This window comes from Psittacula echo, assembly GCF_963264785.1.
Source record: "Psittacula echo genome assembly, chromosome: 25".
NCBI lineage: Eukaryota > Metazoa > Chordata > Aves > Psittaciformes > Psittacidae > Psittacula > Psittacula echo.
Window position 1 is genome coordinate 750478 of NC_137760.1, and position 25287 is coordinate 775764.

Consider the following 25287-nt stretch of genomic DNA (forward strand, 5'->3'; position numbering starts at 1 on the left):
GTGGTTGCAAAGGAGAGATGCTTTTACCAATATAACTTGATTTATTTGTGTAACAAAAAACTGTGTGGAGGGCCATGGGGCTGCGCCTGCCTCCGTTGGGCCCTGCCCTGGAGAGCAGGACCAACCCTGCCAACCCCACTGGGATGGGATGGGGTGAGGGCTGTGTCCCAGGGGTGGGGCAGCGCATCCCTTGGTGCTGGCCCTGGAGCCTGGCACGGGGGATGCTCTGCAGCCACCCAGCCTTGGGGTGAGCAGCAGCACAGCCCTAGGAAGCAGCGCGGGTGAGGAGCTGGAGCCCAACCGGAGCAGGCTGCCAGGCTCAAGGAGACTTCGGAAGCGATGCCAGAGCCTGTGGTGAGTGTCCAGCCCTGGCTGAGGCGGGAACGAGGGGAGAAGCACCCCTAGTCACCAAAGTTCACGGTGTACGTCTCAGCCGTGGTGAAGGGCTGCACCGTCCCTGTGCCCAGCTCCCAGGTCTCCGTCTCAGTCACCACCTCAGTGACCACCTCCGTTTCGGTCTCCATTTCCCAGGTGCCGGCTGTGGGTGGCTCTTGGCTCCAGGGCACATAGGCTGTGCTGCTGAAGGGGATGTGCATGGCCGTGGTGGGCGCTGGGGCTGTGGGGCTGCTCTCAGCAGTGGTGGCATTGAGCCTCCGGAGCCTCATCTGCTGCCGCAGACGCATGCGGTGCCGGAGCCGCATCCGCAGGCGCAGGCGTTCGCGGGGCGTCATGGGGCGGCCAGGCACGATGCGGCGGATGGGCCGATTCCCATTCATTGCCATAATCTCCCGAATGCGCTTCCAGTTGGAGCGCGACAGCACAAAGTTGCATTGGGTGGCCCCGATGTCGTAGAGGACGCTGCAGGTCTTGACACTGGGGTTGTAGCCCTCGGCGCGGGCAGAGACGCGGTACTCACCGGGGTTCAGGATGCGCCAGTAATCCCCACCGCTGGCTGCAGGCAGCGAGGGGACGCGGCAGCGTGTGAAGGAGGTGGCACAGTGCTGCCAGCACCCTGCGCCACACTCTGCCCCACGCCCTACCTGTCCTGATGTTGTGGTTGATGCCCCCCACGACAATGGTGGCGTTGGCGATGGGTTCTCCCTGCTGGTCTGTCACCAAGCCCTTGATGCCCCGATGGACCTGGGTCAGGAAGGGGGTTGAGAGGAGCTGTGTGAGGCAGGCAGCACCCTGCCTGCTCCCTGCCAGGAGCATCGAGCACTTACCTGCTCCATGAAGGTGAGCAGAGACTCCTTGTTGTTCTCCCACTCTTGCTGCAGCTCACTCTCATGGGGGAACTTGTCGCAGCCCAGGTAGATGGAGAGCTCCAGGCAGTTGGTGTGCAGGTAGCTGAAGTCATTCATGCCTGCAAGACAAACAGCCAAGCACCCACCCAGCTGCTCGCTCACACCTCCTCGTGATGGACAAGCTGGTGCCACGCAGCATGGCACCCACTTACTGCCTGCCTGGGGGTGCCACTTGGCACCCTGCACGATGCCCATGGCATTGGTCATGTCCTGCGTGTGGCAGCCGCCGCGGAAGGTCTCACTCATGGTGAGATGGGCTGAGGCGTAGGAGATGGCGAGCCAGCGGAAGATGGCATGGTCGGGGGTCTCCTGCAGCTCCGGGTTCTCGTCCTCGTACTCGTCTGGAGGGCGTGGGGCGGCCGCTGGTGTCTCGCTGACAGGACGGGCTGTGTCAAAGGGGTAGGACACCAGCTTCTCCCCGCCCTGCAGGTTAGCTCCCAGCACAAAGGGGTTCTTGTCCATCCACGCCATGACAGCCCGCGTCTCCACCGCTACCTGCCGAAGGGGGCAGGTGGTGTGAGACATCACCTCCCCTTCACCGCCCCATCACCTCCCCTTCACCGCCCCATCACCTCCCCTTCACCGCCCCATCACCTCCCCTTCACCGCCCCATCACCTCCCCTTCACCGCCCCATCACCTCCCCTTCACCGCCCCATCACTACGCCTCATTCTGCGGCTCACCGTGGCGTCCTCAGCCAGGTAGTGCTCAGGGATGGGGATGTGGTGGTTGGGGAACTTGTGAGGCACCAACTTCCTGTCCTCAGCTGCCCACAGCGCTGAAGCCAAGTCAGGGAAGTTCTCAAAGAGGTCGTAGCCCTCCTCTGTCCAGTGGCCCAGAGCCCAGTTGCCCAGTTCAGAGCCCTGCAGCAGCCCAGAGCAGTGGTGAGCTGGAGGGTGAACCCCACCACCTGCATCCAACCACCCGCATCCACCACCTGCATCCCACCACCTCCATCCACCACCTGCATCCACCACCCCACATACCACTACCCGCATCCACCACCCGCATCCCATCATCTCCATCTGTCCTGGATTCAGCACTTAAACCACAACACCATCCATCACCTGCATCCACTGCTCCATCCCTGCCGTGCCCTTACCGCCTCGCGGGCCAGCTCGTAGCCATCGGGGTTGAGGGAGGGCACGAGGTGGATGCGGGTTTCGGTGACCAGGCTCCGCACCCGGGGGTTGCCATCCTGGAATTCCTTGCACAGGAACTGCATGAGCAGGAGCAGCAGCTCCCGGCCCAGCACCTCATTCCCATGGAGCCCGGCCGTGTATCTGAACTCGGGCTCACCTGCGGGCAGGACACAGGCTCAGGGTGCTGCCTGCACCCATGCCCGCGCCCCTGCCTGCTCTGGGTCCCTTCCAGAACCTTCCTGCCTCACCTGTCTCATGCTCGCCTGGGTTGTCTGAGATCTCCATGGCATAGATCTTCAGCCCACGCGAGCTCTTGCCGATGTTGTAGATGCGGGTGATGCTGGGACACTCCTCATTGACCACCTTCATCAGCTGCGGGCACAAGGGGGTGGGTGAGATGGGGCAGTGCTGGGGGGCTGAGCCCACCCCCTATGGAGGATCCTGCCCCATGGAGGATCCCAGCCCAGGGAGGTGCTCACCTGCCTCATGTCCTTGTAGGAGTGATGGCGGAAGTCCAGGTTGTCAGTGGAGGTCACCTCATTCTGTTGGCTGTAGTAGCTGCTGACAGCTGTGGAGGGGACAGGGACGCGATGATGGACACTGCAGAGATGCCACCCCCCCTCCATGGCCCCTCCACCCCTCCTTGGAGTGGCTCTTACTGGAGAGGGGGCAGCCCAGGACCTCGAGGCGCAGGCAGAGGCTCCCATTCCACGTCTGGGGATAGATGCGGATGTAACGGGCCACCATGGGCTCAGGGAACTTGGTCAGCACCGGCGTGTCCTTGTCCACGTTACCATAGAACTTCTGCCATGGGGAAGGGGGGGAGACATAGCCAACTTGGGGGCAAAGGTCCCTATTGTCCCCCCCAACCACTTTTGGGGTCCCTACCATCTCCTCGTAGCCATTGCTGTACATCACCCAGTTCTGGCTGTCATTGCTGAAGCCCACATAGAAACTGGTGACAAAGTCCTCACTGTGGGAGGAAAGGGGACAGGTTAGGAGGGGGGTCCCCATCTGCTCCCCCACCCCATGTCCCCAAACCCAGCCCCTGGGTCCCATACTGGATCTGGGAGTCACGTCCCTGGGTGATGACACCGGTGAACTTGGTGGTGCGGCGAGTGTCCACCTCGAGCCAGTGCGCCCGGCTGTCGTCCTCGGCACACCAAGCCCCGTCGAAGAAGTCGTCCTCGTTGGTGCCTGCCTGCGGTGAGGACAGCGAGAGGGACATTGAACATCACTTGGTCGTGATGTATGGGAAACCCAGACCCCTCCTGCAGCACTGTGCGCAGTGCTGGGGTCCCCACGTAAGGACATGGAGCTGCTGGAGCAAGTCCAGAGGAGGCCAGGAGGATGCTCAGGGGCTGGAGCAGCTCCTGTATGGAGCCAGGCTGAGAACATTGGGGCTGTTCAGGCTGGAGAAGAGAAGCTGTGTGGAGACCTCAGAGCAGCTTCCAGTGTCTGAAGGGGGCTACAAGGATGCTGGGGATGGACTCTTCATCAGGGACTGTAGCGACAGGACAAGGGGTGATGAGGTCAAACTGCAACAGGGGGAGTTCAGGTTGGAAATAAGGAAGAAGTTCTTTATGTGAGGGTGCTGAGGCGCTGGCACAGGGTGCCCAGAGAAGCTGTGGCTGCCCCATCCCTGGCAGTGTTCAAGGCCAGGTTGGACACAGGGGCTTGGAGCAAGCTGCTCTAGTGGAAGGTGTCCCTGCCCGTGGCAGGGGTTGGAGCTTTAAGGTCCCTTCCAACCCAAACCAGTCTGGGATTCTCTGACACATCTGGGGGTCCCCTGGCTTCGGGGGAGAGTGCAGGATGGGTGCCCCTCACCTGCATGTTGAGGCGCCCGCGCTGAGCACCCAGCCCGTGGCGCAGCATGGACGAGGCCAGGAGCTGGTCGTCCTCGATGCGGTGGGACTCCAGCCCAATGGGGGGGCAGCCTGGGGACAATGGGAGTTGATGGACATCGCCCCACCGCGGGGTGACTGCTGCCCCATGAAGCAGGGACACTCACTTGTCTTCTCCTCTGGAGGGTCCCATTCGCCCTCATCTGGCTCCCACTTCTTCCCACCTGGCTTTTTGGGTTTCCCTGGAAAAGGGGCACAGTGATGGGGGCAGAGCCAGGGAGGGAGGGGGGGGCAAGGGAATGGGAACAGGAGCACCCACCTTTGCGGTCCTGGCCCTTCTCCTCTGCCCAGGGGTCCTCCTCCTCCTCCTTGCTGCTGCCACCTTTCTTGGGCTTCCCTACTGGAGGTGGGGCACCCATCACCGGGACATGTCACCCCCATGGGGACATGCCATCCACCACTCGGACATGTCAACCACCACAGGGACATTTACCCGCCATGGGGACATGTCGCCCACCATGGGGACATGTCAATCATCCCAGGGACTTGTCAGCCACCCCAGGACCCAGCCCCTGCCCATCTCTCACAGGGTTTGAGTTTCTCCTCGTCCGTCTCCATCTCATCCCCTTTGTCCGGGTTTTTCCTGGGCTTCGGTGGGGGGGGCAGCCCATAGGAGACTGTGGGTGCAAAGGGGGGGGCTGGGACACACCTTTGGGCACAGGAGGGCCTGTGGGGCCCATGGGGACAGGGGTGGGGTCCTGGGATGCCTCGTGTGCCCCTGGCTGTCACTCACAGTCATCGTAGTCAGGTGGCAAGAAGCTTTCATCGTAGTCCCCTTCGGTCACCAGGACGGGCGGTGGGGGGAGCGCTGGGGGGGGGGGTGTCTCTGCCGGTGTTGCTGGGGAGGGTAAAAGGGAACCCAATGGAACCCTTCGTGCCTCTATAGGGTCCCCACACCTCTACAGTGCCCCTGTAGGGTGCCTTTATAGGGTCCCAATGTCCCTGTGGGGTCCCCCATGTTCCTGTGGGATTCCTGCAAGGACCCCACATCCCTGTGGGGTCCCCACATCCCCACAGGACTCCCCATCTATATATCCCCACAGGATCCCCCCTCTATATCCCCACAGGATCCCCACACACCCATAGGGTCCATTCCCCCTGTCCCCATGTCCACCCCCAGCTCCAAGCTGCCCCAAAGCGATGCTCGCCTTGGTGCCCAAGACTGGGCACTGTCCCCACCCGAGGGTGTCACCCCCTTTGTCACCCCCCTTATCCTGCCCTGGTCTCCCCACTCACGTGGCTCCTCGGGCTGGGGCCAGACCCTCTGGGGGCTCTTCCTGCCGGGGGGCTTGCGGGGCTTCTGCTGCCGCCGGATGTACTCGACTGGGGACAGCGCGGGGTGACACTGACTGGGGGTGCCGGGGGGGGACCCCTCCCCGCAGCGGGGCCCGCTCCCCTACGTACAGTCCTCGTAGTCCTCCCGCTCCAGCTGCTCGTTGTAGTCCAGGGTCGGGGGCTCCGGCTCTGTGGGGGCCTCTGCGGGAGGGGGCACGTGAGGAAGGGGCACGGGGGGGTCCTGGTGCAGGGGGTGGCATTGGGGTGCAGAGAGATGACATTGGGGTGCAGGGAGGTGGCATTGGGGTGCAGGGAGGTGGCATTGGGGTGCAGGGAGGTGACTTTGGGGAGTAGGAGGTGGCACTGGGGTGCAGGAGATGGCACTGGGGTGAAAGGGGTTGCGCTGGGTTACAGGGATGTGACATCAGGGGACAGGGAGGTGGCATTTGGGTGCAGGTAGGTGGCATTGGGGCATGGGGAGGCAGCTCTGGGGTGCAGGGAAATAACACTGGGGTGCAGGGAGCTGGCCCCAAGACCCAGGGCAGTGGCCCGGGGCCAGAGCACTCACCAGGCTCAGGGTGTGGGTCCTCCCGGCCCAGTTCCCAGAGTGGCGGCTCCTCCGGCTCCCCTGGGGACAGGGACAGAGGCGCTGGTGGGGACCCCAGACCCCAAGCCCGGCCCCAAACCCAGCCTCAAACCTGGCTCATGCAGGCACTAAAGCCCATGGTGGGAGGAAGGCTGAGGGGGGAACGAGGGGGGAACATGACCCCAACGGGACAAAGCCGGGGCAGCTGGGAGCTGTGGGACACAGGGTGATGCTGTGATGTGCCAAGACCCCCTCAAAACCCGGCTGGTGGAGAGATGGGGCTCCCCAAGACTCACCTCGGCCACCCCCATTCTCCTCCTCCTCGTAGGGCAAAGACTGCTTTGGGAATTGGTGTGTCCCCTCCTCATCCTCACCCCACGGGGGCTGTGGGGTGATGAGGAGCTCCAGGGGAGGTGTCGGGGGCTCTGGTGGTTTCTTGCCTGAGGGTTTTTTGGTGGCTTTGGGTGGCTTCTCCTTGGGTTTCTTGGAGCCTTTGGGTGGCTTCTCAGAGCCTTTTGGGGGTTTCTCTTTGGGCTTCTTGGGGGTCTTGTCCTTGTCCCGACCACTGTCCCTGTCCTTGTCCCGACCCCTGCCTTTGTCCCGGCTCCTGTCCCTGTCCTTGTCCTTCTTGGAGCCCCGCGGTCTTTCCTTGGGCTTCTTGGTGGGTTTTGGAGTTTTTTCCTTCTTTCCCTTCTTGGGTTTCTCGGGCTCCATCAGCCCCGGGGAGCCTGGAGGGAGGAGAACGAAGGGGGGGGGGGGCAGCCGCCCCGCCGCGGGGTGAGGGGCGCAGGGCCAGGCGGGGGTGTCCCTCTGCACCCCTGTGGGGCCGCGGCGCCCTCGCTCACCGGTGTCGCTGCCGGTGCCGATGCTCGGGTCGATGCCGAAGCCCAGGTCGGTGCCGTCGCCGTCCCCATCCCCGTCGCGGTCGCCGGTGCCGAGGAGGCCGCGCAGGAACGCCTCGATCTCGGCGTCGGTGACTGCGGGTCCGGGCGCGGAGGGTCCCGGCGCGGCCGCGGGCGGCAGCAGCGGCAGCAGCGCGGCCGCGAGCACGAGGCAAGACCGGGGCGGCCCCATCGCGCGACGCCGCCGGGACCGGGCCGGGAGCGCGAGAGCGGGCGGGGGACGGGGGGCGGCGGCGGGGGCGGGCGGGGGCGGCACCGGCGGAGCGGAGGGGAATGGGGGGGCGGCGGCGAGAGGGAGCTGCTCGGCACCGGGAACAACGGGAACAACCGGAACAACGGGACCGGCAACGGGACAGGCACTGGCACTGCATGGGACCCGCTTGGAACCGGCACCGGCAGCAGCAAGGGACCGGCACTGGCACTGCAGGGAACTGGCACTGCACAGGACCCGCTCGGCAGTGACACCAGCACGAACAGGCACTGCAATGGCACTGGTACTGCATGAGGCTCGCTCGGCACCGGCACCAGCGCTGCGCGGTACTGGGACGGCACCGGCACTGCACTGGCACGGGCACCAGGCGGCACCAGCTCTGCACTGGAAAGGGCGCTGGCATCGCACACCCCGGCATTGTGCGGGCGCGCGGGCCTGGGCACGCAGAGCACACGCACGCTACATACATGACACTGCGTGCACAACACATGTGACCCCCCCCATCGCACAGAGCTGCACACGGGACATGCACTGCACACGCGTGTAGAACCGCACACGGAGCACACAGGACACGCTGCGTTTCAGGCAGTACCACACACATGGACCGTGTACTGACTGTACATGGGGTGCAGCTCACACGCACCACACATGCACCACTCATACGATCCCCTCCCCGGGGCCCGCAGGCTCCCCGGGCCGCGCTGGGGCTGAGGCCACTCACACTCGTCACACCCGTGAGTCACGGCCCAGACATGCTGCCGGGGGGGCTGCGGGGGGTTTGGGGGGGGAGGGCCCGCCATGTGCCTCCTAGTGCTTCCAGTGTAGCCTCCATTGCCTCCCAATCCATCCCAATGCTCCCAGTGCAGCTGCTCATGTTATCAGTGCTTCCCAGTGCAGCTCTCAGTGCTTCCCAGTGCAGCTCTCAGCGCTTCCAGTGCAGCTCTCCCTGCCTCCCGGTGCAGCTCTCCCTGCCTCCCGATGCAGCTATCCCTGCCTCCCAGTGCAGCTCCCAGTGCTTCCCAGTGAGCCTCACGCAGCCTCCAGTAATGCCCTGCCTTCCAGCTCTGCTCCCATTACAGCCTCCCTAACACCTCATGGACCTCCAGTACAGCCCCCCCCCCCCCCAGTGCAGCCCCCTCATACCCGAGTATAACCCCCTACCAGTACAACCCTCTCCAAGTGCAGCTCCCAGTATGGTCCCTGCACCCAGTACAGCCCCCTCAGACCTGCCCCAGCCCCTGTGGGGTTGGGGGTCCCAGCAGTGGGGGGTTTCCTGGAGGGATGGGGATCCCAATGGAGTGGGGAGGATCCCATGACGGTGAAGGGGAGGTCCCAGCAGGTCCTCCGCCATGAGGGGTCCCATGATGGGTGCCCCGTTCCCAGTGTGAAGGCCCTACACAAGGCCATATGTCCCCCCCTCTGTCCCCACCCTTTCCTGCTCCTGAGTCACCTCCGACGCCTTCCGGGTGCTCTGCGGCTGCTGGGGCGTCCGTCTGTCCTGCAGCTGCTGCGAGCAACGAGGTCTGTCTGTCAGCCAGGGCCCATCTGTCTGTCTGTTGGGGAGGGGTTTGTCAGGGGGGACGGGGTCTGTCTGTCCATCCTGGTGTCTGTCTGTCTGTCCTGGGGGCTTCCCACCCACTGGGGTGTCTGTCCGTCTGTCTTCCTGGGTGGCCATTTATCGGGGTGTCTGTCTGTCTGTGGGGGTGTCCCCCTATCCATAGGGGCAGTCATCTGTTCGTAGGGATGTCTTTCCATTCTTGGACATTCCTTGACCTCCTGGCTCTCACCTCATCATGTCCCTCCATCCACAGGTCCATCTATCCACCCTGACGCCATGTACACCGCAATCCCCACAAGGTACCACCTTCCTCCCAACCCCCACCATCACTTCCCATTACCCCCCATCACCCCCTGTTCACACCCCCATCACCCCTCATTACCCCCCCATCATCCTCCCATTACCACCCATCACTCCCATCACCCCCCTGCTCACCCCCCCCATCACCTCCCATCACTCCCCATCACTCCCATCACCCCAATCACCCCCTGCTCACCCCCCCAACCCCTTCGCCCCGCAGCGGTTCCCCTTTCGGCCCCGCCGCCTCCCGCCCGGGGCTGCACGTCTGGCGGGTGGAGAAGCTGCGGCCGGTGGAGGTCCCGGAGCGGAGCTGGGGCGTGTTCTTCTCGGGGGACGCGTACCTGGTGCTGCACAACGGCCCGGAGGAGCGGGCGCACCTGCACCTCTGGATGGGTGCGCGCTGGGTACCGGGTGCTGGGTACCGGCGCTGGGGCAGCGGGGAAGCCGCGGCTCACCCTGGGTACCAGGTACCGGGGCTGCGGGGGGAGCCGCGGCTCACGCTAGGTGCCCACAGGCCGGGACTCCTCGCAGGACGAGCAGGGGGCCTGCGCCCTCCTGTCCACGCAGCTGAACGTGCTGCTGGGCGAGCGCCCCGTCACCCACCGCGAGGTGCAAGGCAACGAGTCCGACCTCTTCATGCAGTACTTCCCGCACGGCGTCACCTACCAGGTACCACTGTGCACCCCTACGGTGCTCCCGCCCCTCAGCATCCCCTGAGCGCCAGCATCCCGCATGACCCAGTGCTCAGCATCCTGACCCAGTGCTCACCATCTTGACCAAGTGCTCAGCATTCCACACGGTGCTTAGCATCCTGACCAAGTGCTCAGCATCTTGCATGGTGCTTGGCATCACCGCCAAGCTCTTGGCACCCTCACTTATCCCCACTGAGCATGTGGGACTTCCCTCTAGGTGCTGGACATCACTGGTAGGTGCTCAGCCTTCCTGGTGGGTGCTCAGCATCCTTGACACGTATAGAGCATCCTGCTGAGGGCATCAACACCAGATGCTAGGCACTCAGCATCTTCTTTGAGTGCTCAATATCTCTGGAGGGTGCTCAGCCTTCCTGATAGGTGCTCAGCATCACCTCTGGGTGCTCAGCATCCATACTCGGTGTTTGTCATCCCCATTGAGTGCTGTGCACTAGCACTCACCCTTTGAGTGCTCAGTATCTCTGCTGTGTGTTCAGCATCCCTGGTGGGTACTGGTCCCACCATGGGCGCTCAGCACCTCAATGCCGCAGGATGGTGGCGTGGCCTCGGCATTCAAGCCCCCGCGCCCCAGCACCAGCCCCGGGCACAGGCTCTACCAGGTGAAGGGCAGGAGGAACATCCGGGCGAGCGAGAGGGACCTGGCCTGGAGCAGCTTCAACACCGGCGACTGCTTCATCCTTGACCTGGGCGAGGTGCGGGGGAGGCTCTGTTCCCACCATCCCCTCCCTGTGCCCCAGACCCAGCTCAATGTGTCCTGCTGGGTGTCCACCTGTACCCTGGGGTGTCTGTCAGCTCATTGGGGTGCCCATCCGCTCACTGGGTCCATCAGGGCAACTGGCCATCCATTGGGTGGCTGTTTGTCCTTCTCTTGGGGCATCCATCCACACACAGGGGTGTGTGCCTGGTTTTTGGGGTGTCTATCTGCTGGGAGGTCTGTCTGTCCTTCCAAGTATCAGTCTGTTGTGCTGTTTGTCTGTCCTTCGAGGTAGCCATCTGTCCACTGGCTCCATCCATAGGGGTGTCTGTCTGTCCTTGGAGAGTTCTGCGTCTTGGCTTGCCCAGTTGGGGGGTTCCCTGATCCATAGGGATGTGTGATTGCTGGGGTGTTTCTCCATCTGGGTGTCCATCCATCCACTGGGACAGCCATTTATCCATCCCTGTGTTTGTCTGTTTGGGTGTCCATTTGCCTGTGACTGCTCCATCCCCAGCCTGGGTGGGGTGGGTTGAAGCCACCACCGATGACTCCGTCCCCACTGTCCTGCTCCCTGTCCCCAGATGCTCTTGGTCTGGTGCGGCTCCGGGTGCAATGCGCTGGAGCGCAGCCGGGCACAGGAGCTGGCCGCGGCCATCCGGGACAGTGAGCGGCGTGGCAGAGCGCGCCTGGAGATTGTGGCTGATGGCGAGGAACCACCGGAGATGCTCCAGGTACAGCAGGACCCCGATGTCCCCACTGGGAGGAGAGGGGGTCCCCAGTGTCTCTGGGGGTGGCTCTAAGACCTGTGACCCCTCTCCCGGCAGGTGCTGGGCCCCAAACCCACCTTGCCAGAGGGCAGCCCAGAGGAGGACGCCGTGGCCGACCAGAGCAATGCGCGGGCAGCTGTCCTCTACAAGGCAAGGACATGGTGGGACACCACGGTGGCACTGGGGCTGGCTTGGCTGTGAACACCATGGTGGCCCCAGGGGACATATGGGGCATGGCCAGAGGACACTGTGGTGGCCCTGGGGCAGGGCACGCATGGGGGATGCTGCAGGAAGTGACTCCCTGTCCCTGGGCAGGTGTCAGACGCGACGGGGTGCATGGACCTGACCCAAGTGGCTGCGAGCAGCCCCTTCAGCCAGAGCCTGCTCTGCTCCGATGACTGCTTCGTGCTGGACAACGGTGCCAGCGGGAAGGTCTATGTCTGGAAAGGTGCCTGGGGATGGGGACACATGGGGACAGGGGCCATTCCTGGTGTGGCTCTGACGTTCCTGTCTATAGGGCGCAAGGCCAATGAGCAGGAGCGCCAGGCGGCCCTGAGGGTGGCTGAGGAGGTGATCGCCCGCATGGGCCACTCGCCCCGCACGCAGGTGGGTGCAGCGGTGAGGGGGGCACGGGCTGGCACAGGCAGCATCACCACATCCCTGTCCCCTCCTTGCCCCTGCAGGTGGAAATCCTGCCCCAGGGCCATGAGACGCCGCTCTTCAAGCAATTCTTCACCGGCTGGAAGTGAGGGAACGGAAGCCCACGGGGTCAGTGCCCAGCCCGCGGCCTCACAGGGCTGGTACCCGTGTGCCAGCTCCATGCCACTGCCTGTCCACATCCCATGTCCATCTTCAACCCTTTGCCCATCCCATCCCTGTACCATTCCCATCCCTTTGCCCGCTGGCCATGCCATTCCCTTCCCCATCCCCACAGCATTCCAAGCCTGTGCCCTGTCCATGGTAACCCTGTGCCAACACAAGCTCCCCACTATCACTGCAGCTGCACCCCCACCACCCTCATGCCCTCAACACCATCCTGCCCTGTGCATCCCTGTGCCCATCACCCCATGTCCCTGCTGTCCCCATGCTCTTGCTGTCACCATCCCACTGCATCTTTCCTGTTCTGCACCCAAGCCCCAGTGAATAAAGGGATGGGGCCAAGTCCTGCCCCTCACTGCCTGATGCTGGGGCACACATTCCAAAACCATGGGGTGATTTCCCTTAGTGCTCACAGCTGATGTTGGGAACAGGAGAGCTCTGCCCTCCCTGCACCAAAACACTGGCATTTTACCCCAATTCCTGCCCGGGACCACACATCCATCACCAAAGAAAAGCCCTTTTATTGTTGCTGGGAGGGATGGGGAGGAGCAAGCGCTAGGGAAAGAGCCCACAGGGCACGGGGGGAACGGGCACCCCTAAACCCATCCTCTCCTTCTACTTCTAAAGCAACACCAGGGAAGAGACTCAACAAGGGGAAGGTGGTGGCTGGGCTGGGCTCTTCCTTGTTCACAGTGAATTTGGGGTGACTGGGGGGTCCCACACTCATGAGAGATAAACCAAAAGATAGACCCAAATCCCCCCTTTGGCCTCACACTGGGCCCCCTCCACGACAGCTCATTCACACAGCCTGGAGCGTGGTTTGGGGACAGGGAAGAGAAGAGCAAAGCCCTGTGATGGGGACAGCAGAGGAGGATGCTCATGGCGAGTTTCAGGGGTGGCGGCAATGCTGCAGAGGAGGTTTCATCTCTGCAGGTGATGTTAAACCCTGTGAGATGCTAAAATCAATGCAAGGGTCTCGCCCGCGAGCCAGAATGGGGAAAGCTGCTCTGTTGTGGCCACAGGGTCAGAGGGAGCGTGGGGAAAGAGGCAACTTGTTCCCTGAAAATGCCCTGGAAGGGATTTCTCATCCCTTATCCTTGAGCCCTGCAAGAGAATTCAGAGCCTGACCCAAAGGCAGGAGCACTGCTGGGGCTTAGGATGGGACCGGGGCCTTCATCCCAACCAAGCACCGGCAATGGGGCATGGGCGAAGGGAGCAGTGCTGGGGTCAGCCCTGCCGGGAGCGGGGCGATGGCACCAGTGTGGAGAGAGAATCAGAGTCAAAAGAGGAGGAAATGAAAGGCAGAGCCGTTGGGAGGAGTGGGAGGAGCCTGGGAGTGAGCCCCATGGCCCCTCACTCGATCAGCTCCACGTAGTTGGCCGGGAACATGCCGAAGTGGCCATCGGGGCCGTACCCGCGCCACCAGCCCTCATCGATCATCTCGATGTTGGTGATGATGTTCTCCGGATCAAAGGAGATCTCAGTGTCATCAGCTGGAATGAGACAGAGCGAGGGAGGGAAGAGAGGGAAGTGAGAAACACATGTTAAGGGAGAAAGACAGGGAAGCCAATGGAGGAAAAAGATGGGCCAGAGGAGGCCACGGGGCTGCTGCGAGGGCTGGAGCAGCTCTGCTCTGGAGCCAGGCTGAGAGAGCTGGGCTGGGGCAGCCTGGAGAAGAGAAGGCTCCTGAAGGGGAGACCTTAGAGCAGCTCCAGTGCCTAAAGGGGCTGCAGGAAACCTGGAGAGGGGCTTGGGACAAGGGCCTGTAGGGACAGGCCAAGGGGAATGGCTTGAACCTGCCAGAGGGGAGACTGAGAGGAGCTCTTAGGCAGAAGCTCTTCCCTGGGAGGGTGCTGAGGCGCTGGCACAGGGTGCCCAGAGAAGCTGTGGCTGCCCCATCCCTGGCAGTGTTCAAGGCCAGGTTGGACACAGGGGCTTGGAGCAAGCTGCTCCAGTGGAAGGGGTCCCTGCCCGTGGCAGAGGTTGGAGCTGGAGGAGCTTAAAGGTCTCTTCCAACCCAAACCACTCGAGCTCCAGTTTGGGTGTAAAACCCTCTATGTAGTAGCAAGATGGGAACAGACTGAACCCAGCAACCCCCCTCCCTAGGGTCAGAGGGAAAGCTGGGCTCTGCAGCTCCTACCAGCCTGGTAGTCGTAGAGCGCCCGGGCACAAATCCCCTTCCCAGTCAGGTCCGGCTGCTGGTACTCCACTGGGTACTCGTATTTGGCATCATCCACATGTTCCTTCAGGAAGGAGAGAGAAAAGGAGTTACCAGTGTGCACGATGCAGCTCAGGCTTTGTTAGCAGAGCAAGGGGCTGCAGAGCAGGCTCTCACCACCCCAACACAATGGGGTGCACATCACAGCCCACCTTGGTTCCCTGGGTGGACTGGGAGGTGTTGAACTGCAGGAGAAACAGTGGGAAGGAGGTGTACAGCACCCTACAGCACCCAGAGACTCAGGGCAGCCCCCCGAGGCTCAGAGCACTGTGTGCAGGAGGTCCCAGATGCCCCCCTGGCTCTGGGAAGCTCACACCAAGTGTCTCTGCTGGACTCCTAAAGGAGCATCATAAGCACCAGAGACCAGCGGCAGACAATCCCTCTGGCAGCCAGTCCACATCCCTTGGGATCTCTGCTGCAGACAGTGGTTCATCACCCCCACGGATGCACCCATTGAAGCTGGACCAGCTCCAGTTTCTCCAAGTGATTCTGCCTGAGCCTCAGTGGCTGCTGTTTGCTTTTCCTTTGCAGAGGAAAGCTGGGGGGGGCCCTTAGCCCCAGTCCTGCTCCTCTGGAAGCTGAACACTTCCAGACAGATTTGGGAACGAGAAAATCAAGTATGTCTGAAATGCTTCTGTGTCTGAGAGCCGGGAACGGGTGGATGACTAAAGGAGAGGAAACCACACGGCCACCGCATCTCCAAGGGAAACACTGCAGCATGACACAACCCCGCTATTAGACAGTGGAGAAGCTGACAGAGCACACCACAGAGAGCTAGGCTTTGTCTGCCCCTCTGGGTTGGGACGTGCAAAGCAGCAGGAGGAGGAGGAGAAGAGGCTGGTGAGAGCCTCCTCTATCGTCACCTCCTGGGGCTGCGACAGGGGCTCAGCGCCAGCACCGCTCTCTGTTGGCAATGGGAAGGATGCAGCAGCATTCCCATGTGGATGCAGCCTGAGCTCAGGGGATTCCCACTGATTTTAGCTTCCACTGCACCAACCTGAGGGGGTTCTTCATAGATGGCCGAGGAGTCTGGGGGCTCCTCGTACAGATTTGCCTCTTCCTCGTGGGAAGCTGGAACACTGGAATTGTACCCAGAGTCTCGCCCTGTGAAAGACAGACACGGGATCTCACCATGGTACCGCCCCAAAACCCTCACTTGCCCAGCTCCTGCTCCAGGCTGAAGTGCCACCAAACTTGCAGTGCACGGATGTTCCCTGACCTCCTGTCCTGCAAGCACAAACCCAGCCACAGGGCGAGTGGGGGCTTATGGAATGATAGGAAGGACAAGGGAGAGACCCAGGATCTCCAATCGGGAAAGGAATAAGCTTGCTCAGGATGAACCATTCCCAAGTTGCTCCTCAAGCCTGATGGGGAAGGGTTGATGCAGAGACCCTGGTCAAGAGCAGCATCTAGTGGTGACTGCGGCAGCCTTGGGCAGGGCCGTGAACAGCCCGGGGACGAGCCAGCAGGGATGTGAAGCCACACGAGGACAAGGGAACAGCCCCATGTCACCCTCAGCACATGGGGAGACCCTCCGGATGCAGCCAGCCCTCCTCCAGACTTGCTCTTCCCACACACACCTCCTGGAAGAGGACAGAGCATCTCCCCACAGGCAGAGCAAGCTCTTCCCTGCCCGGGTCCCTCTCCCTGCCATCACCTCAGTGAGGGCAGCGATGTGCAGGCAGATGGGCACTGCCAGCCCTGCAACCCTGCACTGACAACAGGCACCAATCCTCTGCCTTCACTGGGGTGATAAAACAGCCCTTACTGCATGAGCTGCTGCTGCACAGGGGTAGGAAAGGTCCTTCGCTTCTCTCAAAGGCATTTTGAAAAGGCCTGAGAGCAAACTTCACATCCCCTGCAACCAGGAGGTCTGGAGAGGGGCTCTGGGGGTGCACAGAGCTGAATTTCAGTCTTTCAGCCAGGAGATGTCCTCAGCCCCTCGGCCTCTGAGCCTTCTGCTTATCATAGACCGACAGCCTGGTCAGTGCTAGGAAGGACCTTAAAGCTCCTCCAGCTCCAACCCCTGCCACGGGCAGGGACACCTTCCACTGGAGCAGCTTGCTCCAAGCCCCTGTGTCCAACCTGGCCTTGAACACTGCCAGGGATGGGGCAGCCACAGCTTCTCTGGGCACCCTGTGCCAGCGCCTCAGCACCCTCACAGGGAAGAGCTTCTGCCTAAGAGCTCATCTCAGTCTCCCCTCTGGCAGGTTAAAGCCATTGCCCTTGGCCTGTCCCTACAGGCCCTTGTCCCAAGCCCCTCTCCAGGTTTCCTGCAGCCCCTTTATGCACTGGAAGGCTGAAGGAGGAAACGCAGGGACCTCCCCACCAGGCAGCAGTAACTCGCCTCTTTCCCCAGCCTCAGCATCACGCTCAGCCTGGGGACAAACTCTGGTTTCTGGCCTGAAGATCTGAACCAGAAACTCAGAGCCTGGCCTCAAGCTGCCCATTTGAGACTCCATCAGTGGAAAGCCTTGGGTAGGTGAGGAAGCAACGCCCCGTACCTGCTGCGGGCACCGGAGAGGCTGGAGGTGTCCCCCCGGCAGCAGAGGGGATGAAGGCGGTTGGGGCAGCGCCCTGGGCAGGGGACACGGGGCAGGCAGGGCTCGGCACTGAGTTCACCTCCTTCTGCAGGAAAGGGCTGCGAAGCTTGCCTAGAAAAGGAGTGGGATGAGTGGCAGGAGCTGGGCCAGCACTGAGGCTTCCAGCCACGCAGCAACAGCTCCATGGCCCAAAGAGTTTAGTTACTGAGGGGTGTTGTCGGATGCTTTTTGCCATAGGAGCCCACTGCTCTGTTAGCCTCCTAAGCAGGATTCTCCAGCTCTAATCCTGGCTGTGGAAAACAAGTTTGTCTCCTGGTTACAGCAGGAGCTGCAGCACAAACAAGACCTGTTTTGGGGGGAGGAAGAGTTTTGGGGAGGATGGGGTCACCCAGGCCCTGCTCACAGTGCTTCCCGCAGGATTTCTGGAGCGCCCTGAATTCCAGACATTAGGAGCAGCAATGGGAGGGGTAGGATTCAAATCGGTCCTTTGGCAGGAGGTAACTATCTGTTGTTATCTCCTCCATCTATGCCTCCAAAGGCAAACATATGCAAAGCAGGAGAGTTATGAGGCAAACCCTACCCCAGCACAGCCCTGAACAAGCACCAAGACTCACAAGGCTGCCCTCAGCCCCTGGGTTTTATCAGTGCCAGCGCATTTGTCTCCCTTTCCACCACTGAAAGCCACCAAATACTAGGGAGGGAAACCCAAGGGATTTTGTGCTCGTATCACAGAAGTGCTTATTCCAGATTAACTCAGGATACCTGGGAGGAGGCTGAGCTGTCTAAGAGCAGCCACTCACCCAGGGCGAGCACATGAGATCAGCTACTTCCTCAGCTGCTTTCAGCTTTGCTTTCTCAGCTTCCTGGTTTCTATCTGATCAGATGATAGATCAGATTGGTCTCTTCTGAAAGAACACGCTCCTGCTTGGTTCAGCCAGTGGAAAATGGGTGCAATGAATCATGGAATTAACCAGGTTGGAAAAGACCTTTAAGATCATCCAGTCCAACCCTTACCCCAGCCCTGCCAAGGCCACCACTAACCCATGGCACTGAGGGTGTGTGAACACTTGCAGGGACGGTGACTGCAGCCCTGCCCTGGGCAGCCTGTTCCAATGCCTGAGCACCCTTTGGGGCAGGAATTGTTCCTCAGCTCCATCTAAACCTGCCCTGGTGCAGCTTGGGGCCGGTTCCTCTTGTCCCATCCCTTGTTCCTTGGGAGCAGAGCCCAGCCCCTCCTGGCTCCATCCTCCTGTCAGGCACTTGTAGGGAGCGATCAGGTCCCCCCTGAGCCTTCTCTTCTCCACACTGAACCCCCCAGGTCCCTCAGCCCTTCCCCATCACACTGTGCTCCAGGCCCTGCACCAGCTCTGTTCCCTTCTCTGGCCCCGCTCCAGCCCCTCAATGTCTCTCCTGTAGTGAGGGGCCCAGAGCTGAACACAGGATTCGAGGTGCAGCCTCACCAGTGCCCAGTGCAGGTGAATGGATGGCAGCCAGGACACACCATGACAGGGGTCCCTTTCTGCCATTAATGTGCTTGACTTTCATTTTAAATATGAAGTTTAAGCTTCAGAAATAGAGTCAAAGCATGAAAACTCTCACCCCAGCTGCTAAAACCTGGCAAAGCCCCCAGCAAGAGCCTTACCATGGAAAACTACATGGGCTGGGTGTGACATTGCCCACGGCAGAGAACGCTGGGGGCAGGAACTGTGGCCTCAGAGGTAACACACAGACTGACCCAGGATTGGGATCAGGAACCGGCTCCTTGCTGTACCTGGCTGCGAAGCCGCCACTGTGTCCACTGGCACCGACCTCTCTCTCTGCTTGAAGATGTCCCGGGGGTTCACCTCTCTCTGTGCTATCAGCGAGGCAGCCTCCTGCAAAGGGAAGACCCCACGGTCAAGGCACCCCTGGAGCCAAGGGAGGACAGGAGGGGGGAGCCTGGCTCTGTACCTGTGCCTTCTCCACTGACTCGCTCCTTGTGAAGCCCTTCTGCCGCCTGGCCTCGTACTCCTCAGCTCGCTCCTTCTGCGGCACAAGAGGGTTTGCTGCAGCCTCGGCGGGTGCCAGGCCAGCCCCCTCCCTCCCCAGGCAGCCCCAAGGACCAGAGAAATGGGAACAGGGAACAGCCACAGTGCTGGAGGGTGAATGAGGAGAAAAACCGGGAGGGAGATGCAGGAGGTTTGCTGGGCTCGGGATAAGGACTCAGTTTCTTCCAGGCTGTTCTCCACAAAGAGCTCTCATGCCAGAGCATGTCCGTGGTCTTTCCATGTCCCCCACATGCCACAGGAGTGTCCGGGGATGCCTGGGGAGCTCCTTCATCACCATTCTGCCTCTGCACCACAGCCTGGCCTGCACCACCCTGTGCTCTCCATCACAGAGGGTGGGTGAAGAAATGGGGGCTAACGCTGAAGCTCACCCATTGCTGCTGCTCCTTATCCCTGTTCTCTGCTTCTTGCTGCTGCTGGAGTCTCCTGAGGTGACAAGAGACAAAGTGAGGTTAGCAACCAGGCCCGACGAGGGGTTTGCTCTGCATGGGGCTGCTCTGGGACCTTGCCCTGCTGAGCTACACAGGGAAGAGCAGAGGAAGGACGCTGCCCCTCACTTCTGGGCCGGATAAGGATCCACAGGCCACCGCTGGAGCTGTGCAGGGGGCAAGGGCAAGGAGAGAGGGGCAGAGCAGCAGAAGCTCTTCCTTCAGCAGCACAGACAAGAGCATCCGGCACTGAGGGGCTGGGCAGACTTCCCCATCCGAGCTCCAAACAGGAAGGCAGTGCCCGCTGCTGCTGCAGAACAAGCTCCACCACCCAACCCAGGCTCAGAGAGGAAGGAAATCAGCAGAGAGAGCACAATGCCGGGCCCTGTACACACTGCCTCCTCTCTGCAGAGCTCAGAGCCCCTCATCAGCCGGCCTGAACCCCTGGTACCCCACAAACAGTGGCCACGGCTTCAGTAACGTGTTTCAGAAGCACCCTCCAAAGGGAGGGCTTGGTCCTGGGGCACGGAGAGCCATGGATGATGCTGGACAAGCAGCCAAGCCTGGTGCTGTTTTGGCCAGGGAGATGCTGTCTCCACCCAAGGGAACAGCGCAGCTGGAGGAATCCACAGCCCGGCCAAGCCTCCACCACCGCTCCAGGACAGTGAGCAAAGGGAACACAACCCCTTCACATCAGCAGGAGCAGAGCGATGCTCGCTCGGGCCGCACAGGCACTAAGAGGAGGATCAGAGCCCCGAAGGCAGAGTGCCACGGGGCTGAGCCTGCCCCAGTGTGACCTGAAGCCAGTCCCCTTCGCACCCATTGCCTTTGGGGAGGTTTAAGTGGAACTGCAGTGACTGCAGCAGCAGGGAATGCACAGACAGGACCTGAGGAACAACTCTGCCTGCAGCTCGGAAGAGGTGGTGACAAGGGCACCCCCGAGAGCAAAGCCAAGAGATCCCCAAGAGCAGGACAGGCTCCGGGCAGCGCCAGTGGCAGGGACTCACTTCTGGGCTTCAATCTCATTGGATCTCGCTTTGTATCTCTGCTCCCTCCCTGCTGCTTCCTGCAGCTCCCGCTCCCTCCGCTCCCGCTCCAGCCGCTGCCGCTCCTCCTCCGCTCTCCTCTTCTCCTCCAGCCGCCGGTTCTCTTCATCCTTCTACCAGGGGCACACAGCAGAGCATGGGGTTAATGCTGCTGGGCCTTAGCCACACGGTGCCTCCGCTGCAGCCCAGCACTGCCCTGCGCTGCCCTTGCAGCCTGAGGCAGCAGGAGCCAGCCCAGCTCCACACTCACTTGGGGCCTGGAGCCCTGACTCCAGGCAGGTCAGAGAGGGGAGGTGTGGATGGAGGGAAATCTCCCCCTAAAGCCTCATCCTCCAGCACCCACCTCAGCTTTGGCCCAGAAATTATCTTTATTGACCCTCTTGATTTCGGACATTGCGTTCGTCTTCTGGTACACAGAGCCCTGGGGGAGGCAAAGGCAGCACAAGTGAGCAGCAGGCACTGAGCAACCACACGCTGTGTGCTCCTCTGCAGAAACGTGTCCCTGCACAACTGGGGCCCAGGAAGCCCCCACGGAGCCAACTCACCACAGGAGCTTGAGGGCCCGAGTCCTGGAACTTGCTGTTCTCCTTGTGGAAGCTGTAGTTAGCCCCAGAGGCCTTGGCCACCTTCTCCATGATGAGTTCAGGCTCCACGTCCTCCTCAGCGCGAGCGTTGATGGTGACATGAGCCCCCTGAGCAGGGAGAAAGGCAGCACTGGAGTGAGAGGGTGGCTCTGGGAGCCACTAAACCCAGCACGCTGCCTTGACAGGTCCCATCTGCGTTCCCAGAGTTCCCAAGGGAAGGAAAAGGGCTCAGGTGAGTAAAAGAGGTCACCAGCCATGTTAAGATAACCCAACACTGGGAAAGCAAACATTTGGTGGGGGTAAGAGGGGCTTTTTTTCCTCCTCTGCAGTCTCCAGAGCTGGTTTTGACTGCAAAAGGTTTGGGTTGTGACAGTGGAGGGAGTCCTGAGCACCGGGGCAGCACTCCTCAGCCCTAGTCCTGCCTGCAGACACCTCTGTGCCACCCAAAGAGCAGTGTGAGCTGGGCAGGGTCCCCATGGCCATTCCCTAACCCAGGGCCCACAGATCTGGAGAGAAAGCAGAGAAGAGGAGCAGACCTTTAGGAAGTTGGCTACGGTGCTGAGGTGGTTGGCGCAGGCTCCTTTCCTCACGTCATTCACACCTTCACCAGTCTGCGAAGACAGTGTTCAAAGCCAGGTTGGACACAGGGGCTTGGAGCAAGCTGCTCCAGTGGAAGGGGTCCCTGCCCGTGGCAGGGGTTGGAGCTGGAGGAGCTTTAAGGTCCCTTTAACCCAAATCATTCCATGATTCTATGACAACGGCCACACCATGAGGGCTCCAGGCTCCTGCCCATCCTCAGGTGCTCCACTCAACCCATCCTAGATGGGTTCAGAGCCATTTTCCAGCAGTGTCACCAGCAGCCAAGCAAGCTCCATGGCCACAGAGCTGCAATGGGGAAGTGAATTCTCCCGGTTTCTCTTTGCCTGCGTCCATGGGGTTTGGGCTACGCACCCACAGCAGTGGGCATGGTACGTCCTTGGTACTGCAGCTTGGTAGAAGGGATTCAATGTGCTGGCTGCGAGCAATTCCAAAGGGAATTGAAGGGAGAAACGGTGATTTCTCCCCCAAGGCCCTTCCTGGGAAAGGTGAAGGCCAGTCCTCACTCACCCAGTTGATGAGGACGTATTTGGGCAGGCCGGAGTTGGGATCCTTCACCCTGCAGAAGGCATACATCACCTTCCCGCTGTTGAGCTCCTCCACCATCTCCTCCAGGCCACCATCTGCCCCAGGAGAGAAAGGAGAGGCTGTGAGACAGGAGATCATGTACACACGGTGGGAATGGTGGCTCCTACCCGAAACCACGCTGCAAGGAGAGCACAGTGAGCACCTCCACCCCCAGCAAACAGCCTGGTGAGGATCAGAGAAGTTCTGAGAAGCAGAGGAGGAACCGGCTGGGCCTTGGTCCTGTCCCACCTTCCACCTCTGGCGCTCCACCAAGGAGGAAGCAGAGGAGAGACCAAGCGGCTGATGCAGGGTAAAGCAGGAGGAAACCCCAGCCTGCACCTTCCTCGCTGGTGTAACCCCCAGGGCAGGGCTCAAGGATGGAGAAGCAGAGCCCAGCTCTGCTCAGTGATCAGAGGGTGCGCGATGGGAAGGGCTGCACTGCCCCATGGACCGCAGCATCGCTCCTGCTGGAAGCTGATGCCAAAAAACTGCCAGAAGAGGAGGGAAAATGCAAAAGCATGTGTCATTTCAACAGAAACATCCCCACTGAACATAGTTCCTCCTACTTGGGTTTGTCTGACCCCTGGAAAAGCGGAAAAGCAGTGACTGCCTTCCACCAGGCACCAGCAGAGCCCGGTCTCTGCACTGCAGAAGGACCCGCCATCGTTTCCTCTCTGCTATTAAATATTTATACTCTGGCTCTAAATTTGGCACCGTGGTTTCCCAGCCCGCAGGGAAGCTGGAGGCTGGAAGTCTTAAGGCGAGGGCTGGCAGGGCCCATGCTTGCCAGGTCAATGATTAACACAGCAGCAGGCGGGGAAGGACACAAAGGGAAGTGCTGGGAGGAGCAGAGCTCTGTGGAGAGGTCGGGGCTCCGCTGGTGGGGAGCAGCAGGGTGACACCGTGCCCACGTGAGCAGGGTCCACGGAACCACAGAGAGACCCACACCAAAACTCCCCTCATCCAACCCCAACTCTTCAACTCTTTGGCCCAGAGAAGCTGTGGCTGCCCCATCCCTGGCAGTGTTCAAGGCCAGGTTGGACACAGGGGCTTGGAGCAAGCTGCTCCAGTGGAAGGGGTCCCTGCCCGTGGCAGGGGCTGGAGCTGTGAAAGTTTAAGGTCCCTTCAACCCAAACCAGGCTCTGAGTCTTACTCTATGACAGGAGCAAACGTGCATCTCAGCCCCAACAGCTCCTTGAAGAGCTCTTGCTCATCTAAGGGCTCCAGCACCAAACCACGCAGAGCAGGGGCTTCACTGCACTCCTCACCTGAGCACGACCACCAAGAGCTTGTGGATTGTGAGGAAACACTTGCAAACGGGACAGGCAGGTGGGGAGGGAAGGCTGCGAGTGCTGGAGGATGCAAATGGAGAGCAGAGCAACCTGCCTGGATGGGCTCCCACGGCTTCAGCTTTTGTGTGGGCATCAGCAGCCAGATAAGAAATACACACGCTAACTTAAATCAAGTGGGGAAGCAAAGAGAGCAGAGGCCCTCCAGCAGCAGCAGCCTGGAATCGCCAGCCTGGGAAAGCCAGGAAGCGCTTCCTCGTCCTTGCTTTGCGGGCAGCTGGGATCTAAACCACCCCATGCCTGCAAAGAGGCACCAGGACCCAAACTTCAGATCCTTGTGGAAAAACACAAGGGAAAGAGACCCAGAACCTGCCCAAACCGCCCCGCCCCCGTGGTGCTCCCAGACACATGCTCCTGCCCTCAGGGCTCAAGACACAAACCCCTCTCAGTGAGGGGCTCAAGGCACAGGATCCTGTTGGATCTGGGGAGCAGAGCCCTGGAAACAACCCCAGACTCATCCAAGGTCCCCCCACGCTCACCTCCAGAGCCGGCCACACGCAGGTCGTTGCTGTTGCCTTCGTAGGTGAACAGAGCCCTGAAGTAAAGGCAAAAGCGGAGCTGAGCTCCTGCACCGCACCCCAAAACCTGCCCAGGCTCACGGTGCCCACTGGGGTGCCGTTGTCGCAATGCACACAGTGCCACGGGGCCCCCACACTGCTTGCCCCACCTGATCCCCCCTAGAATGTATATTAATGTACATTAACCCCACAGCCCCCCAACACCACGCATCCCCTGATCCTCCCTAGAAACCCCCCAGCCCCCCCAAGCACCCCACAGCCTCCCCCAGACACCCCCAGTCCCTGATCTCTGTCCCAACCTCACGCCCCCAACATCCCCCACACCCCCGCTTCAAACACCCCCTCCCCTCCAACCCCTGCCATGCACCCCACATCCCCCCACAGACACCCCCACACCGCTGATTCACAATTTCCACCCCACAGCCCCACTGAGGCACCAACCAAGCCTTAAACCTTCCCCTATGCACCCCCCAAACCCTACCGGCCCCCCCCGAACCTCCCTATCCCGGTTCCACTTCTACTCCCCAATTCCCCTTCAGATCCTCCCATGTACCCTACAATCCCCTGGAACGCCCCCACAGCCTCCCCATGCACCCCACATCCCTCCCCATCACCCCCATGCACCCCACATCCCTGCCGGGCCCCCTCAATCTCCCGTTACGGACGCAGCCCGCTCGCCGCCGGCCCCTCACCAGTCGGTGGGGCTCCCCGCCGCCACCACCCGCCCGTAGGCCTCCTGCAGCGCCCGCCCATTCTTGCCGAGGTTCAACGCCATGACACCGACAGCTCCGGCCCCGCCGAGCCGCCGCGGGCCCGCCCCGGAACCGCACCGGCACGGCACGCCCCCTGCACCGACAGGCCACGCCCCCTTGGATAACCCCGCCCCTTGGCCTCAAGGCCACGCCCCCCCTGCAGAGTCCCGCCCCTGGACTGCACGCCCCCATTAAACCACGCCCCTTGTTCTCTAGGTCACGCCCCCATCTTCCCGCCCAGGCCTGCACGACAGGCCACGCCCCCAAACTGACACGCCCCTCGTATTGCCCCGCCCCTCCCCGCACAGGGATTCGGGGCTCCCCCTCCCTCAGGTCACCCCGAACGCGCCGATTCGGGGATCCCCGTCCTTTGCTGGTTCACGGAGTCCCCATCCCGGGGTGGTTCATGGGGACCTTGACCCAGGGTGAATCTGCAGGGCCCCCATGCCGGAGCAGTTCTTGGGGCTCC

General features: G+C 61.4%; 3 protein-coding genes across 3 annotated transcripts; 1 reads left to right on the plus strand and 2 right to left on the minus strand.

Moving 5' to 3' along the window:
• Nucleotides 1-401: 401 nt before the first annotated feature.
• Nucleotides 402-8998, minus strand: AEBP1 (AE binding protein 1; the record flags this gene model as incomplete). Its single annotated transcript, XM_080634481.1, has 23 exons — nt 402-952; nt 1041-1140; nt 1224-1363; nt 1457-1799; nt 1987-2166; nt 2406-2602; nt 2694-2817; nt 2925-3013; nt 3105-3249; nt 3334-3418; nt 3507-3646; nt 4273-4382; nt 4457-4531; nt 4609-4686; nt 4877-4966; nt 5083-5187; nt 5586-5672; nt 5754-5825; nt 6193-6252; nt 6507-7410; nt 7611-7796; nt 7923-8090; nt 8753-8998. The coding sequence occupies 23 exons, from the start codon at nt 8996-8998 to the stop codon at nt 402-404; spliced, it is 4275 nt and encodes a 1424-aa protein (XP_080490607.1).
• Nucleotides 8999-9138: 140 nt separating this feature from the next.
• Nucleotides 9139-12480, plus strand: CAPG (capping actin protein, gelsolin like). Its single transcript, XM_080634449.1, has 9 exons — nt 9139-9180; nt 9402-9574; nt 9696-9850; nt 10422-10583; nt 11167-11316; nt 11410-11502; nt 11668-11800; nt 11870-11958; nt 12036-12480. The coding sequence occupies exons 1-9, from the start codon at nt 9158-9160 to the stop codon at nt 12099-12101; spliced, it is 1044 nt and encodes a 347-aa protein (XP_080490575.1). The 5' UTR covers nt 9139-9157; the 3' UTR covers nt 12102-12480.
• A 225-nt stretch (nt 12481-12705) lies between these two features.
• Nucleotides 12706-24841, minus strand: DBNL (drebrin like; the record flags this gene model as incomplete). Its single annotated transcript, XM_080634462.1, has 14 exons — nt 12706-13664; nt 14312-14414; nt 15387-15493; nt 16894-17043; nt 18704-18806; nt 18883-18957; nt 19349-19403; nt 20413-20564; nt 20795-20872; nt 20997-21143; nt 21572-21646; nt 22143-22255; nt 24028-24083; nt 24759-24841. 14 exons carry the CDS (start codon nt 24839-24841, stop codon nt 13525-13527), a joined length of 1437 nt encoding a protein of 478 aa, XP_080490588.1. The 3' UTR covers nt 12706-13524.
• Between the last annotated feature and the right edge of the window lie 446 nt (nt 24842-25287).